Source organism: Mobula birostris, chromosome 2 (assembly GCF_030028105.1).
Source record: "Mobula birostris isolate sMobBir1 chromosome 2, sMobBir1.hap1, whole genome shotgun sequence".
Lineage (NCBI taxonomy): Eukaryota > Metazoa > Chordata > Chondrichthyes > Myliobatiformes > Myliobatidae > Mobula > Mobula birostris.
The window spans coordinates 80,815,773-80,830,824 of record NC_092371.1 but is presented as its reverse complement, the minus strand read 5'-3'; the positions used below and the strand labels follow the sequence as shown (position 1 = coordinate 80,830,824).

The 15,052-nt window shown below is 43.1% G+C and overlaps 1 protein-coding gene across 3 annotated transcripts in view; it reads right to left on the bottom strand.

The window, feature by feature from the left end:
- tbc1d20 (TBC1 domain family, member 20) overlaps positions 1–15,052 on the bottom strand; it is a 112,384-nt gene that overhangs the window by 81,821 nt on the left and 15,511 nt on the right. For all 3 annotated transcript variants that reach the window (XM_072243902.1, XM_072243892.1, XM_072243911.1), the window contains exon 3: positions 10,018–10,098. In XM_072243902.1, coding sequence (XP_072100003.1) covers positions 10,018–10,098 — 81 coding nt within the window. The remainder of the gene's footprint in view (positions 1–10,017; positions 10,099–15,052) is intronic.

The following is a 15,052-nucleotide window of genomic DNA, read 5'->3' as shown; positions in this document are numbered from 1 at the left end:
ATATCCTTGTGGGTACATTTGCTAGAGTTGTTGGGGACAGTTTAAACTAACTTGGTAGGTAGATGGGAACCAGTGTGATAGGACTGAGGATGGGACAGTTGGTATACAAGTAGATGCAGTGTGCAGTGATACTGTGAGGAAGGACTAACATATATTACAGCAAAATTGCAGTCAATGGGGTGAGTGTAATAGGGGCCAAAATTAAAAGGAGCGATGAATACAAGACTGAAGGTCTGCAAGAAAAGGTAGATGATTTTGTAGGGGAGTTAGAGATTGGCAGGTATGATATTGTGGGCATCGCTGAGTCATAGCTGAAAGAAGATCATAGTTGGGAGTTTCTTTTTCTTTTTAAATCTTTTTTATTGAATTAGTACACAAAAGGTAAACCATATAGGCACTGATACACTGTTGCAATATAACTTTACAAGAGATATTAATACACAAAAAGTAGTTAGTACAAACAGTGCAGTTTAAATATAAAATAACAAGGTAATATAATAGTATACTAATTTTCATACATGTCAATAAGGAAAAGAAAAAAAAAACCCAAAAAAACCCCAAAAAACCCACCGTGCAACTAAACTAAAAAGCAAAGCAAAGCAATGGGCTAACTAGGTATCAAGTAGAGTTAAACAACTTAAAACAATCACGTCCTCAAAATCATAGTTGGGAGTGCCATAGCCAAGGATACACAGTCTTCACTGTGGAAGACACTAACACGGTGCCAGGAATGCAAGAGTGTCAGGGGGCAGAACTGAGTGTCATTGCAATTACTAAAGAGATGGTGCTTGAGAAACTGAAAAGTCTGAAGGTAGATAGTCACCTGGACCATCTCCCAGTGTTCTGAAAGAGGAGGCTGAAGAGATTATGAAAGCATCAGTAACAACCTTTCAAGAATTACTAGATTCAGGAATGGTTCCAGAACACTGGAAAACTGCAAATGTCATTCCACTCTTTAAAAAGGAAGGAGACAGAAGAAAGAGAATTATAGGCCAGTTAGTTTGGCTTCAGTGTTTAGAAAGATGTTGGAGTCTATTATTAAAGATGAAGTTCCAGCGTACTTAGAGACAAAAAAAAAGTCAGTACGGCTTCCTTAAGGGGAAATCTTGCCTGACGAATCTGTCGCAATTCTTTGAGGAAATAACAAGGAGGATAGACAAAAAACAGTGGATGTTATTTATTTGGATTTTCAGAAGGCATTTGACAATGTACTGCACATTCAAGGTAAATTTATTATCAAAATACACATCTCACCATATAAAACCCTGAGATTCATTTTCTGCTTGCATACTCAATAAATCCAGTAACTATAATAGAATCAATGGAAGACCTCACAAACAGGGTATACAATCAGTCAGCAAAAGACAACAAACTGTGCAAATACAAAAAGGAACAATAATAATACTAATTATTATTATGGTACTTTGCAGAATTGATGTAGATGGAGTGAGCCATTCAGAAAGGGGAAGCCAAGGCAGTGCAGGTTCGATGCCCGTACAACTGGGCAGGCGGCGAGGTTAGATCGCTCTGAACACTGAACCAATTTGGAGAGGTCAATAACAGCTTCATACCAAGCGATGAAATCTGGGCCTGGAGTGAGTCGCTGAGCGGTGTGATCTAGGCCCCTAGCCTTTCACTGCATTGGAGCCTGGGTCTTAGTGCGAGGTATGATGAGCCATTTGGACAATGTAAAAGCCAGCCCAGATATACTGCAAAGACGTTGCTTGCTCTCCCGTGATGTTCACTCCTCTCTCCATGGCGCTGAGGTTACGAAGACTGCCCCAGCTGCTCCAAGGCTCCGAGGTTCAGGACTAATGAGAAGCTTTAGTTCAAAATGTTGTTGCTTACTTCTATGGTTTGCGTATTTGTGTTCCCCACCCCCACCCCCGCGTATTGGGTGTCGGTCTTTATTTTTTTTTAAATTAGGTTCTTTTGGGTTTCTTGCTTTGTGGCTGCCTGTATGAAAACAAACCTCAAGGTTGAACAATTTATATATTCCTTAATAATTAATATACTTTGAAACTATAGTACACAAATAAGCAATAAAATTGAGAACATGAGATAAAGAGTCCTTGAAAGTGAATCCCTAGGTTGTGGAAATAGTTCAGTGATAGGGCAATTGAAGCTGAGTGAAGTCATCCCCTTTGGTTCAGGAGCTTGATGGTTGAGGGGTAATAACTGTTCCTGAGCCTGGTAATACGAGTCCAGAGGCTCCCGTAGCTTCTTCCCAATGGCAGCAACGAGAAGGGAGTATGGGTGTTGGGGTTCCCTGATGATGGAAGCTGCTTTTCTATGACGATGCTTTGTGTAGATGTGATCAATGGCGGGAAGGGCTTTACCCATGATGGACTGGACCGTATCCACTACTTTTTCCTAGGATGTTCCATTCAAGGGCATTGGTGTTTCCATGCCACGCTGTGATGCAGCTAGTCAATATACTCTCCCCTACACATCTATAGAAGTTTGTCAAAGTTTTAGATGTCATGCTGAATCTTTGCAAACTCCTAAGGAAGTAAAAGCGCTATTGTGCTTTCTTCGTAAGTACACTTGCGAAGGACAGGACAGTTCTTCTGAAGTAACACCACTTAGGAATTTAATGTTGCTGACTCTCTCCAATGAGGACTGGCTCATGGACCTCTGGTTTCTTCCACCTGAAGTCAATAATCAGCTCCATTGTCTCTCGCACCATCACCACCCTTATCAACTCCGGAGACCTTCCATCCTCAGCCGCTAATCTCATTATTCCCACACCCCGTACCGCTCGGTTTTACCTCCTTCCAAAGATACACAAGCCTGACAGTCCCGGTAGACCCATAGTTTCTGCCTGCTGCTGTCCCACCGAACTTGTATCTGCCTACCTGGACTCCATTTTGTCACCCATAGTTCAGTCTCTCCCCACCTACATCCAGGATACATCCCATGCCCTCCACCTCTTCAATAACCTCCAATTTCCTGATCCCAACCGCTACATTTTTACTATGGACATCCAATCCTTATACACCTCCATTCCCCATCAAGGAGGTCTCAAAGCCCTCCACTACTTCCTGGATAATAGACCTCACCAGTTCCCCACCACCACTACCCTCCTCCAGTTCGCAGAACTGGTTCTCACACTTAATAACTTTTCTTTTGGCTCTTCCCGCTTTCTTCAGACTAAGGGTGTAGCTATGGGAACTTGCATGGGACCCAGCTACGCTTGCCTCTGCGTTGGTTATGTGGAACAGTCTGTGCTCCAAACCTACCCTGGTACTGCTCCCCAACTTTTCCTTTGGTACATTGATGACTACATTGGTGCTGCTTCCTGCACTCATGCTGAGCTCGTCAATTTCATCGACTTTACTTCAAACTTCCACCCAGCCCTCAAACTCACTTGGTCTATCTCGGACACTTCTCTCCCCTTTCTCGATGTCTCGGTCTCCATCTCTGGAGACAGACTGTCCACTGACATCTTCTATAAGCCCACTGACTCTCATAACTACCTCGACTATACCTCTTCCCACCCTGCCACATGCAAAAATGCCATTCCCTATTCCCAGTTCCTCCGTCTCCAGCGCATCTGCTCCCAGGATGAGGCTTTCCATTCCAGGACATCTCAAATGTCCTCTTTCTTTAAGGATCGTGGTTTCCCTTCTACCATCATCAATGATGCCCTCACCCGCATCTCCTCCATTTCCCACACTTCGGCCCTCACCCCATCCTCCCGCAACCACAAATGGGAGAGTTCCCCTTGTTCTTACCTACCACCCCACCAGCCTCCGCATCCAGCACATTATCCTCCGCAACTTCCGCCACCTTCAACAGGACCCCACCACTAAGCACATCTTTCCCTCTCCACCCCTATCCGCTTTCCGCAGGGATCGGTCCTTTCGCGACTCCCTTACCCGCACGTCCATCCCCACTGATCTCCCACCCGGCACTTATCCCTGTAAGCGTAAGTGCTACAACTGTCCCTACACCTCATCTCTTGCAACCATTCAGGGCCCCAAACAGTCCTTCCAGGTGAGACAACACTTCACTTGTGAGTCTGTTGGGGTCATCTATTGCATCAGGTGCTCCCGGTGCAGCCTCCTCTACATCAGTGAAACCCGATGCAGATTGGGTGACCGCTTTGTCCAGCACCTCCACTCCGCCCCCCACAACAGACAGGATCTCCCGGTAGCCACCCACTTCAACTCTGCTTCCCACTCCCATTCAGATATGTCCATACATGGCCTCCTCTACTGCCACGATGAAGCTAAACTCAGGTTGGAGGAGCAACACCTCATATACCGTCTAGGTAGTCTCCAGCCCCTTGGTATGAACATAGTATTCTCCATCTTCTGGTAATTCCCTCCCCCTCCCTTCCTCTATCCCTATTTCACTCTACCCCCTCCCCCAGCTCCCTCATGGTTCCGCCTCCTTCTTCTACTACCCATTGTTTTCAGGGCTATGACATCAATGCTTCCCCTCCCCCACCCCTTTGTCTTTCAAATTACTGGTCTTTCAACTGAAGCTACAAGCATTCTTCAAATCCTTCCCCATTTTTCATTCTTCAATCCTGACGAAGGGTTCCGGCCCAAAACGTCAACTCATCGTTTCTAACTGATGCTGCCTGACCTGCTGAGTTCATCCAGCGTACTGAAGGTGTTGCTTTGATCACAGCATCTGCAGATTATTTTGTGTTTACAATTAGCTGCTTGATCTTGTTGACATTGAGTGAGAGATTGTTGTTATGGCACCACTCAGCCAGATTTTCAGTCTCCCTCCTATATGCTGATTCATCACCACATTTGATCTGGCCTACGACAGTGGTGTCATCATCAAATTTGAATATGGCATTGCAGCTGTGCTTAGCCTCACAGTCATGAGTGTAAAGTGAGTACAGCAGGAGACTAAGCCCAGAGCCGTGTGGTACACCTGTGCTGACAGAGATTATGGAGGAGATAATGTTGCCAATCCACACTGACTGGGGTCTGCGACTGAGCCCAATGAGGATGCAATTGCCCAAGGAAGTATTGAGGCTGAGATCTTGGAATCTATTGATCAGTTTTGAAGGGATGATAGTACTGAATGCTAAGCTGCAGCTGATAGAATATCCCTGATGAATGCATCAGGCTGCTTAACGAGAGCTCAATTACAGGAAAGATGTGAGCACAGATAGAAGATTAGCTGGTTGGCAGCAGGCAAAGAGTGGGAATAAAAGGGCCTTTTCTGGAATGGGTGTCAGTGATGAGGTGCGTGCTGCAGGGGTTTGTGTTGAGATAGTTTCTTTTAACATTATACATCAGTAATTTGGATAAAAGCATTGATAGCTTTGTGTCCAAGATTGCAGATGATACAAAGTTTGGTGGAGGGACACGTAGTGTTGAGGAAGCAGGGTGTCTGCAAAAGGACTTAGACAGATTGGAAGAATGGGCAAAGTGGCAGATGAAATGTGTAGGAAACTGAATGGTCATGCACTTTTGCAGAAGGAATAAAGATATGGGCTATTTTCTAAATAGGGAGAAACTTCAAAAATCAGATGCAGAAGGACTTTGCAAGTCATTGTGCAGGATTCCCGAAAGGTTAACATGCAGGTTAAGTCAGTGGTAAGGAAGGCAAATGCAATTTTAGCATACAAAATACAAAAACAAGTATATAATGCTGAGGCTTTATAAGGTACTGGTCAAATTACACTTTGAGTATTGAGAGCAATTTTGGGCTCCTTGTTTAAAATGTGCTGGCACTGGAGAGGGTCCAGAGGAATTCTACAATAATGACCCCAGGAATGACAGGGTTAACATTTGAGGAGGGCCTGCACTGGCTGAAGTGAGTGTGAATGTGAAGCTCATTGAAATCAAATGAATATTGAAAACCCTGGATAAAGTGGATTTGGAGAGGATGTTTCATAAAGTGGGAGAGTCTGGAATCAGAAGGCACAGCTTCGGAATAGAAGACAAACATTTAAAATATATGAGTAAAAATTTCTTTAGCCAGACAGTAGCGAATCCATGGAATTCATTACCACAGACAGCCATGGAGGCCAAGTCATTGGGTATATTTAAGTCTGAGGTTGATAGGTTCTTGATTAATCAAGACAACAAAGGTTATGGGGAGAAGGCAGGAGAATGGGGCTGCAAGGGATAATAAATCAGCCATGATATAGAATAGCAGAGCTGACTCAATGGGCCGAATGGCATAATTATGCTCCTATGTTTTAATATTATCTCTTCAGGTAAACCTTCCACATACACTCAGTGGCCACTTTATTACGTGCACCTATACTCCTGTTTGGTAATGCCAATTATGTGACAGCAACTCGATGTATAAAAGCATGCAGACAAGGTCAAGAGGTTCAGTTATCGTTGAGACCAGACATCAGAATGTAGAAGAAATGTGATCTAAGTGACTTTGACTGTGGAATGATTGTTCATGCCAGACAGGGTGGTTTGAGTATCTCAAAAATTGTTGATCTCCTGGGATTTTCACACACAACAGTCTTAAGAGTTTACAGGGAATGTTGCAAAAAAAGCGCAAAAAAAAAATCCAGTGAGTGGCAGTTCTGTGAGCAAATACGCCTTGTTAATGAGAAAGGTAAAAGGAGAATGGCCAGACTGGTACAAGCTGACAAGAAGGCGACAATATCTCAAATAACCACATGTTACAACAGTGGTGTGCAGAAGAGCATCTCTGAACACACAACACAATGGTTGAAGTGGATGGACTACAGCAGAAGGCCACATCAGGTTCCACTCCCATACCTAATAAAGTGGCTATGGAGAGTAAACCTTTGTTGTCAATGGTTAACCATTTCCATTTACTATTTCAATTACCTTGTAAATTATTTCATAATAAATACTTTTTAGGTTTAAGAATTCTAAAGAATTGATATCCCTGAGAGTGGAGCCAGGTAGTAATAATTAACAAATTAATAGTAATAATTAGTAAATTAACAACATTCTATCTGGAGTCATGCAACCAAATTACTGTTCTAAACCTTTTCAGTCATGACAGGGTGGTGGGAAGAGGTACAGTATAGTCAAGATAAGTGTGAGAATCAGTGGATTTTTTGGTAGATAATGTGCATCTGGAGATGGAGACAGAGATTCTGCAAGTAAATTTGAGGACAGGGTGGAAGTTGGAGACAAAGTTGATGAAATTCTTCACCTCACCATGGGCACAGGAAACAGTACCAATGCGGTCATCAATGTAGCGGAGAGACAGTTGGGGAACATTACTGTTGTAGGCTTGTAACATGGAGTTTTCCATGTAGCTAACAAAAAGGCAGGCACAGCTGGGGCCCATGCAAACACCAACGGCTACACCTTTGGTTTGGAGAAAGTGGGAAGTATGGAAAGAAAAATGGTTACTAGTTCCAGCAGATAAACAAAGGTGGTGGTGGAGGGAAATGCCAAGGTCTTTTGTCCAGGAAGTGGAGAGCCTTAAAGGCCTCCTGATGAGAGATGAAAGTGTACAAAGACTGAAAATTAGGCAGTCAGGGCTAGCAAACTGAAAGTTGTTAAAATGATGGAGAACATGTGAAATATCACAGATCTACATCAAAAGGGATTGAACCAAGCAGGACAACATGGAATCAAAATATGAGGACATATATTCACTGTGGCAAGAGCAAGCAGAAATAATGGACCTACTAGGACAGTTAAGTTTGTGAATCTTCAATCTTGAGAACAGACTTTCTAGCCTCACTCTAGCCTCTCATCCGAAAGGCAGTACTGCTCTGAAGAATTCAATGGCTGAACTCAAGTCTCAAAAGTGGTTCTTGAATCCTGAACCTTGTGACTTAAAGAGGAAAACTGCTACTCACAAAGCCACAGCATTATATACTAGTGCTGAATGGGAACATTAAGTATTAAAAAAAAAATAACACAATTTATGCTTTTCAGATTATATTATCATAACCACAGGACCAGAATCCCTGCAGCAGATCAGGGCATGAACAACAAATTCTGCCAAACAAATCACAGATAATTGGGTACTTGTGACCAAAGATACTCTTTGTATCATCTAAGGCACAGCAGTATTTCTGGCAAAGTGGAGCAGAAGTGAGAGGAGAACCTATTATATATGCTGTTATGTAATTTCTTTCTAAAGGATAAAATTCTCTTTATTTTTAAAAAAGTGTTATATCACACAGTATGTTACGTGTATCATGCACTTAGGATAGGTATCCTCTCTGCTCCAAAATACTCATAAACATCGTATGAACATCATACACCTTGAAGGGGAAAAAAAAACAGGCTTCCCAACCTCAGCACACAGTGGTAACAATAATCATAACTGAAATCTGATAGGGTATACAGTGAGCCACACATTATAATAAATGAACATTTCTGCTATTCACTCAAGGGATGTGGGCATCAAAGGCTGAGCCAGCATTTAATTGCCCACCCCAACTTGTCCTCAGAGGCAATGAGGACCATCTTAGACCATAAGACACGGGAGCTGAATTAGGCCATTCAACCCATCGAGTCTGCTCTGCCATTCAATCATGGCCGACTTATTTTCTCTCTCAGCCCTATTCTCCAGCATCCCCCATGTCTCCTCCTCCACCATGGAAGATCCTTTAAGTTTCTCCACTCCTCTTTATTTCTGAGGAAATGACAGGCCTCTTCTGGTCACAGGATATCAGGCCACCATTCAGTACTAAGAACCAGAGGTTTCTTCACACAAGGGTGGCAGGACCTTGGAACACTCTCCCTCAAAAGGGTATTGAAGTTCTTCCTGAACTGCTGCAACCCTTGACTTGTGAATATACCTACAATGCTGTTAGGGAAGGAGTTCCAGAATTTTGACACAGTGACAGTGAAGGAACTGAGAAATATTTCCAAGTCAGGATGGTGTGTTGGCTTGGATGGCAACTTCAAGGTGGCAGAATTGCCCATGCTGCCCTCGTCCTTCTAGCAGGTAGAGGTCAAGAGTTTTGAAGATGCAGTAAAAGGAGCCATGGGTATCTGCAGTACATCCTGTAAATGGTAGTGTTACAGTGTAAATGGTGGTGCAATAAGTGGATCAGATGCCAATCAAGACGACTGCTCTGTCTTGTATAGAGTTGATCAGGTTTTGTTGAAGCTGCACATCCAAGCAAATGGAGAATATTCCATGTCATCCTTGACTTAAGATTCTTGGATGGTGAACAGGCTTTGGGGAGTTAGGAGGGGAATTACTCACTATGGAATTTCTAGCCTCTGACGTGCTCTTGTAACCACATTGTGTATATGGTTACCCAAGTTTCTACTTAATAGTTACACAAGGAAATTGACAGCGGGGCACACAGTGATGGTAATTCTGTTAGAAGTCAGAGGGTGATATCTGGATGTGTGACTACTTATTTGCCCAGGCCTGGATATTGGCCAGATTCTGCTGTATTTGATTGTACACTGCATCAGTAATTAAGCATTTGTGCCTGGTGCTGAAAATTGTGCAATCATCAGCGAACACCACTATTTCCGACTTCATTACAATTGAAGAAAGGTTATCCATACCAATGCTGTTATGGGCAAATGCATCTGCAGCAGGCAGACTGGCAAGGATGAGATCAAGTAGGGTTTTCCCTCTATATTACATTGGCTGTTGCATCTGCAACATAACTGAAAATTCATTCAATTAGGCACATTAAAAATCCAGAGGGAAAGTTCTTATAACTTCTCCTGACAGAAAGCACGAAAAGGGCTATGCCCTCTATTCTGAAGAAGTCAGCACCTTCATACAATTAAAAGAAATGATAAACGGGTAAGTTATGGGTACGCTATATTGGCACTGGAAGCATGGTGAAATTGTGGGCAGCCGCCAGCACACTCTTGGACTATGTTGGTATTTAACAACATTTCAATATATGCTTTGATGTACATGTGACCAATAAAGCTAATTTTGATCTGTAAGTGAAGAACTTATGCAATCTTCAATCATTGGTTATGCTTGGTCTTTGTGAAAATTAAAATCTATGCTTTATTATATGGCCAGAACCAAGGATCTACATCAACGCATGTTCAGCAGTCTCCTTCTCCAGCAAAGCCTATATTTCACTTCAAGATGACTTACCAGGTGGAAAGCGTCGTAATGATCGCTGCACATCCAGTCGCACCTGTTGAAAGTCTTTGTTGTTCTCTCGGAGTTCTGGTCCTGTTGCAAAGTTCAAGTATTTATTAATGTTGTATAGTTAACACAGCCATAGAGTTACAGTGCAATACTGCACAGATACAAGCCCTCTAAACTCAGCTCCTCCATGTACCTCTCCATGATACTATTGTTATCTGCTTCAACCTCTTCCTCAGGCAGTTTGTTCCATATACTCACCACCCTCTATAGGAAAATGTTGCTCCTCAGGTCCCCTTTAAATATTTCCCCTCTCACCCTACATCTATGCTTCCTTGGGGCAGCATGATAGAGTAGTGGTTAGAACAATCACTTTACAGCACCTGTATCACTGATTGGGTTTCGATTCCCAGTGTTGTCTGAAAGGAGTAGGTACGTTCTTCCCATGAGTGTGTAGGTTTCCTCTGTGTGTTACATTTTTAATCTTCAGTTCTGATTTCCCCTACCCTGGTTAAAGGACTGTTACCATCCACCTTACGGTATTTTCTATGCCACACAGAAGTTCCAAACTACAGTTGCAATCTATACAGTACAAGCATAAACAAAATACAACATATTGAATGCAAAACATTCACATCCCATTATTCAGACATCTTACATTTATTTTTATTCATTACTGACCCAAGTAATCTGACTTAAAAGTTTAAAAAAACACTATCCAATAAAGTGCAAAACTACGTTTGGAATTCTCATAATTCTCAGAAGGTTTATCAGCTCAAAGACAAAGACATGCCTGACACAAGTGCAACACTAAGCATGGAGAGTGCTGCAATGTTGAAGGGCTTTCCACTTGAATAAGATGCAAATCCAAGATTGTAATTCCCTCTCAAGAAATACCTATCACATTATTAATTACTGAAGATCTTTCTGTAAAATGACAGTATTAAAAAATCTATTGATGAATAATTCAAGTGTGATACTTTCAAATTTCCTACTACTGTTTTTATATACCATAACAAGTTTCATTTCTTGCACATTCTGAGACTGTGAAAACTTCTTATTAATTCAATTTTTCTCCTCAACCACAGCTGATCAGAAATAGGATTCAGAGATCTTGGCCAAAATCAGCCAAAGGGTAAATAGCACCACACACAAAAAAAAAATCCATATGAGAAAAATCCATAAAGAAAATCCATTATGGAAAAGGATAGGACTAGTCCTGAGGGCAAGATTATGGAAAAGGACAGGATTGGTTCTTGGGTTAAGATTCTAAACTGAGAAAGCACTATCAAGTATAGGTAGTTAGAGGCACTTGAGAAATATAAACAATACAAAAGAAAACTTGAGAGAAATTGGGAAGGCTGAACGAAGATATGAGGTTGCTCTGGCAGACGAGGTAGCTGGAGAAGCCCTTGGGATTCTGTTTTACCTTAAGAGCAAAAGGATAGCAAGGGACAAAATTGGTCTTCCTATAGATCAGCATGAGCATTCTATGCAGGGAGCCGAAAGAGACGTGGGAAGGTTGCAAATTAGTGTTTATGTGGGAGATAGACATGAAAATAAGGAATAATGATACAAGGATGGCTTTGGTGATATACTGCGATATTTTGCAGATGGCAAAATATAATTCTGGATTACGATAACTACAATCTGCAGCCAGTAATTTCCCTTTGGGAGTTGTGCTTTTGAACCCTCTGAATGATCTGACATTTATATGGTATCCTGAAGGATTCAATGAACTGGACCCTCAAGGATGCAGGTATATCTGCGGTGCCATTGCTGGAGTGGACTTCACGTCAGATTGAAGTTGCAGGGCCCGGTCCCAAGAGTGAAAGCGAACTAGTACTTAACCAATATAAACACCAAACCAGATTAAAAGATTAAGGTGCCTGAGGGAGAGGGTGGATGTCAAAAGCATTCAAATCACTACTCTGTGTCTGCCAAGAACCTCCACTTGATCCCATCCTATCTGCCTGCATTTGACCTGTCTCACTCTCCTCTTGCTGCTACCAAATGGTAGGAGGTGCAGGAGTATTGGTCTACACTACTAGGTTCAAGAGCAGTTGTTTTATTTATTTAGAGAAACAGCACGGACAGCCACTTCCGAGCTGCACTGCCCAGAAGCCCCCAATTTAACCTAGCCTAATTACAGGATAATTTACAATGGGCTGTGGGAGGAATCAGAACATCCAAAGGAAACCCGTGCATTCCATGGGGAGGACAGACAGACTCCTTGCAAAGGACATCGGAATTGAACTATGAACTCTGATGCCCAAAAATGTAATAGCGTTGTTCTAACCACTACGCCACCGTAGCACCCTGAAGCCACCCGGTTCTTGGACCAGCTGCACTCGCCTCAGCTCTGAACTGGCTCTGTGGCTGTGGACTAATTTTTGAGGACACTGCAGTTCATGCTCTGTGTATTATTTGTTTACTCTTTTAGAAGTTTGCACAATTTGCAATTTTTTTTCCACACATTGGATGTTTGACAGTCTTGTTGTGTGGGGTTTTTATGGATATTATTGTATTTCTTTGTTTTGCAGCTGCGTGTAAGAAAATGAATCTCAAAGTTGCATATGATATGTACTGTTAACTTTGTATGCAGATTATGGAAGAGGATGTGCTTGATGTCTTGAGGTGAATTAGGGAAGGTAACTCCCAAGAGCCTGACAAGGTGTCTCCTTGGACCTCGAGGGAGGCTAGAACAGAAAGTGCAGGGGCCTTGGCAGAGACATTTAAAACATCCTTAGCCATGGGTAAGTGCTTGAGGACTGGAGGATAACTAATGATGTTCCACTATTTAAGAACGCTCTAAAATTAAGCTGGGAAATTACAGGCCAGTAAGCCTTATATCAGTCAGATATTAGAGACAGGATATATAAATATTTGAATAGACAGGGCCAGATTTGGGATAATAAAATGGCTTTCTGAGTGGCTTACCAGGAAGGTTAATGAAGGGAAGGCAGTGGACATTGTCGAAAGCCTTGCCAAGGTCCATGCAGACTAAGTCCCAGATGAAAGGCTAGTCCAGAAGGTTAAGTCACTTGGCATTTGGGATGAAGTAATCAACTGGATTCAACACTGACTTAGCAGGAGAAGCCAGAGAATGGTCATAGATAGGTGTTTCTCTGACTTGTGATGTAGTGCAGGGATCAGTGCTGGGTCCATTGTTATCATCCATACTAATGAATTAGATGATAGTGTGCTAAAATGGATCAGCAAATACACAGGTGACACCAAGATTGGGGGCATAGTGGAAAGTGATGAAGGTTATTCATGATGGAGGAATTTAAAGTGGGGGGTTATATGGGAGGCAGGGTTTAAGGGTCAGCACAACATTCTGGGCTGAAGGGCCTGTACTGTGCTGTACCATTCTATGTTCTATGTTATCAACATTTGAAAATGATCTGAACCAGCTGTGAAAATGGGCTGAAAATTTTCAGATGGAATGCATTTAATTAAAGATACAGCACAGAACAGGCCCTTCTGGCTCACCGAGCCGCGCTGCCCAGCAACTCACTGATTTAACTCTAACCTAATCACAGGCCAATTTACAATGACCAATTAACCTACTTTGGACCAAGGGAGGAATTCAGAGCACCCAGAGGAAACCCACACATTCCCATGGGGAAGACATGTAAATTCCTTACAGGCAATGTCAGGATTTGAACTCCAATGCCCTGAGCTGTAATAGCGCTGCACTAACCACTTCACTACCATGGCACCCACTTGTGTAAATGTCATCCACTACATTAGTACTTGTGATGGTGTTCACACATCCTGCAGTTCACGACAGTACCTCACCACCACCTTCTCTAACAGCTAGTTACCACCAAGACAACAACAAATGGTCTCCAGAGGGAAATCCAGGCCTTGAAGGGCTGCTTTGAGGTTACTGAATGGAATGTGCTTTGTGAACCATATGGGGAGGACATCAACAAATTTACTGATTACATCAGTGGCTACACCAACTTCTGTGTGGACACTGCAATACCATCAAGGACTGTTTGCTGCTTCCCCAACAGCAAAACATGGGCCACTACTGATCTGAAGACTCTTCTCAACCACAAAAAGAGAACCTTCAGATCAGGAGACAGAAGAAGTGAAACATGTACAGAGGGAGCTAAAGGAGAAGATCAAGGTACTAAAGAGGAATACAGAAGAAAGGGGAGAGGCATGAAGGACATCACTGGTTTCATTCAGCCTAGCTATAGAGCCTTAGAATGCAGCTGTGAGTGGGTTAAACTAATTCTGCAATAGGTCTGACTATTGCCCTCCTATTCATACCCACCTCATCACACCAGTCCAGGTGCCAAGGCACCCAATGCTCCCTCAGCACCAACGCTTCCTCTTCTCCCTCCTCCAATTCAACACATGGATGAACAATGCAGGCTACCACTGTCCACACCCCCTCCTTCCCCTGCATCCACACCTCCACACACCAACTGCTATTGTCCCAATCTTTACCTCCCCCAGTTCCTACCTTCCACCAACTCCCCAGTCATCATGGACTCACCTTCATTACTGATCAGGTGAGAAGGGCTCTGGGGAAACTCAGACATGGCAAAGCATCGGGATCAAATGGTGTGAACCCCAAGGTCCTGAAGGAGTGTGCTGAGCAGCTGTGTGGAGTTCTCCAATGCATTTCCAATCTGAGTCTCAGCCTGGAAAGGGTCCCGATTGTGGAAAACATCATGTCTTGTCCCAGTACCCAAGAAGGGCAACCAAAAGACTTGAATGGGCCTGATCTCACACATCATAAAGACCCTAGAGACTGGTCCTGGCTCAACTCTGACCCCTATTCAGATCAGCCCTCCATCCCCTGCATTTTGCCCATCAGGAGCACAGAGTCATCGACGATGCTGTCATCTACCTGCTGAACAGAGCCTATTCCCATTTGGATAAGCAGGGCAGCACTGTGAGGGTCATGTTTTTTTGATTTCTCAAGTGCTTTCAACACCAGACAGCCCTGACTGCTGGGAGTAAAGCTCCGTTCAATGCAGGTTGGCACTTCCACTGTATCCTAGATAATGGACTACCT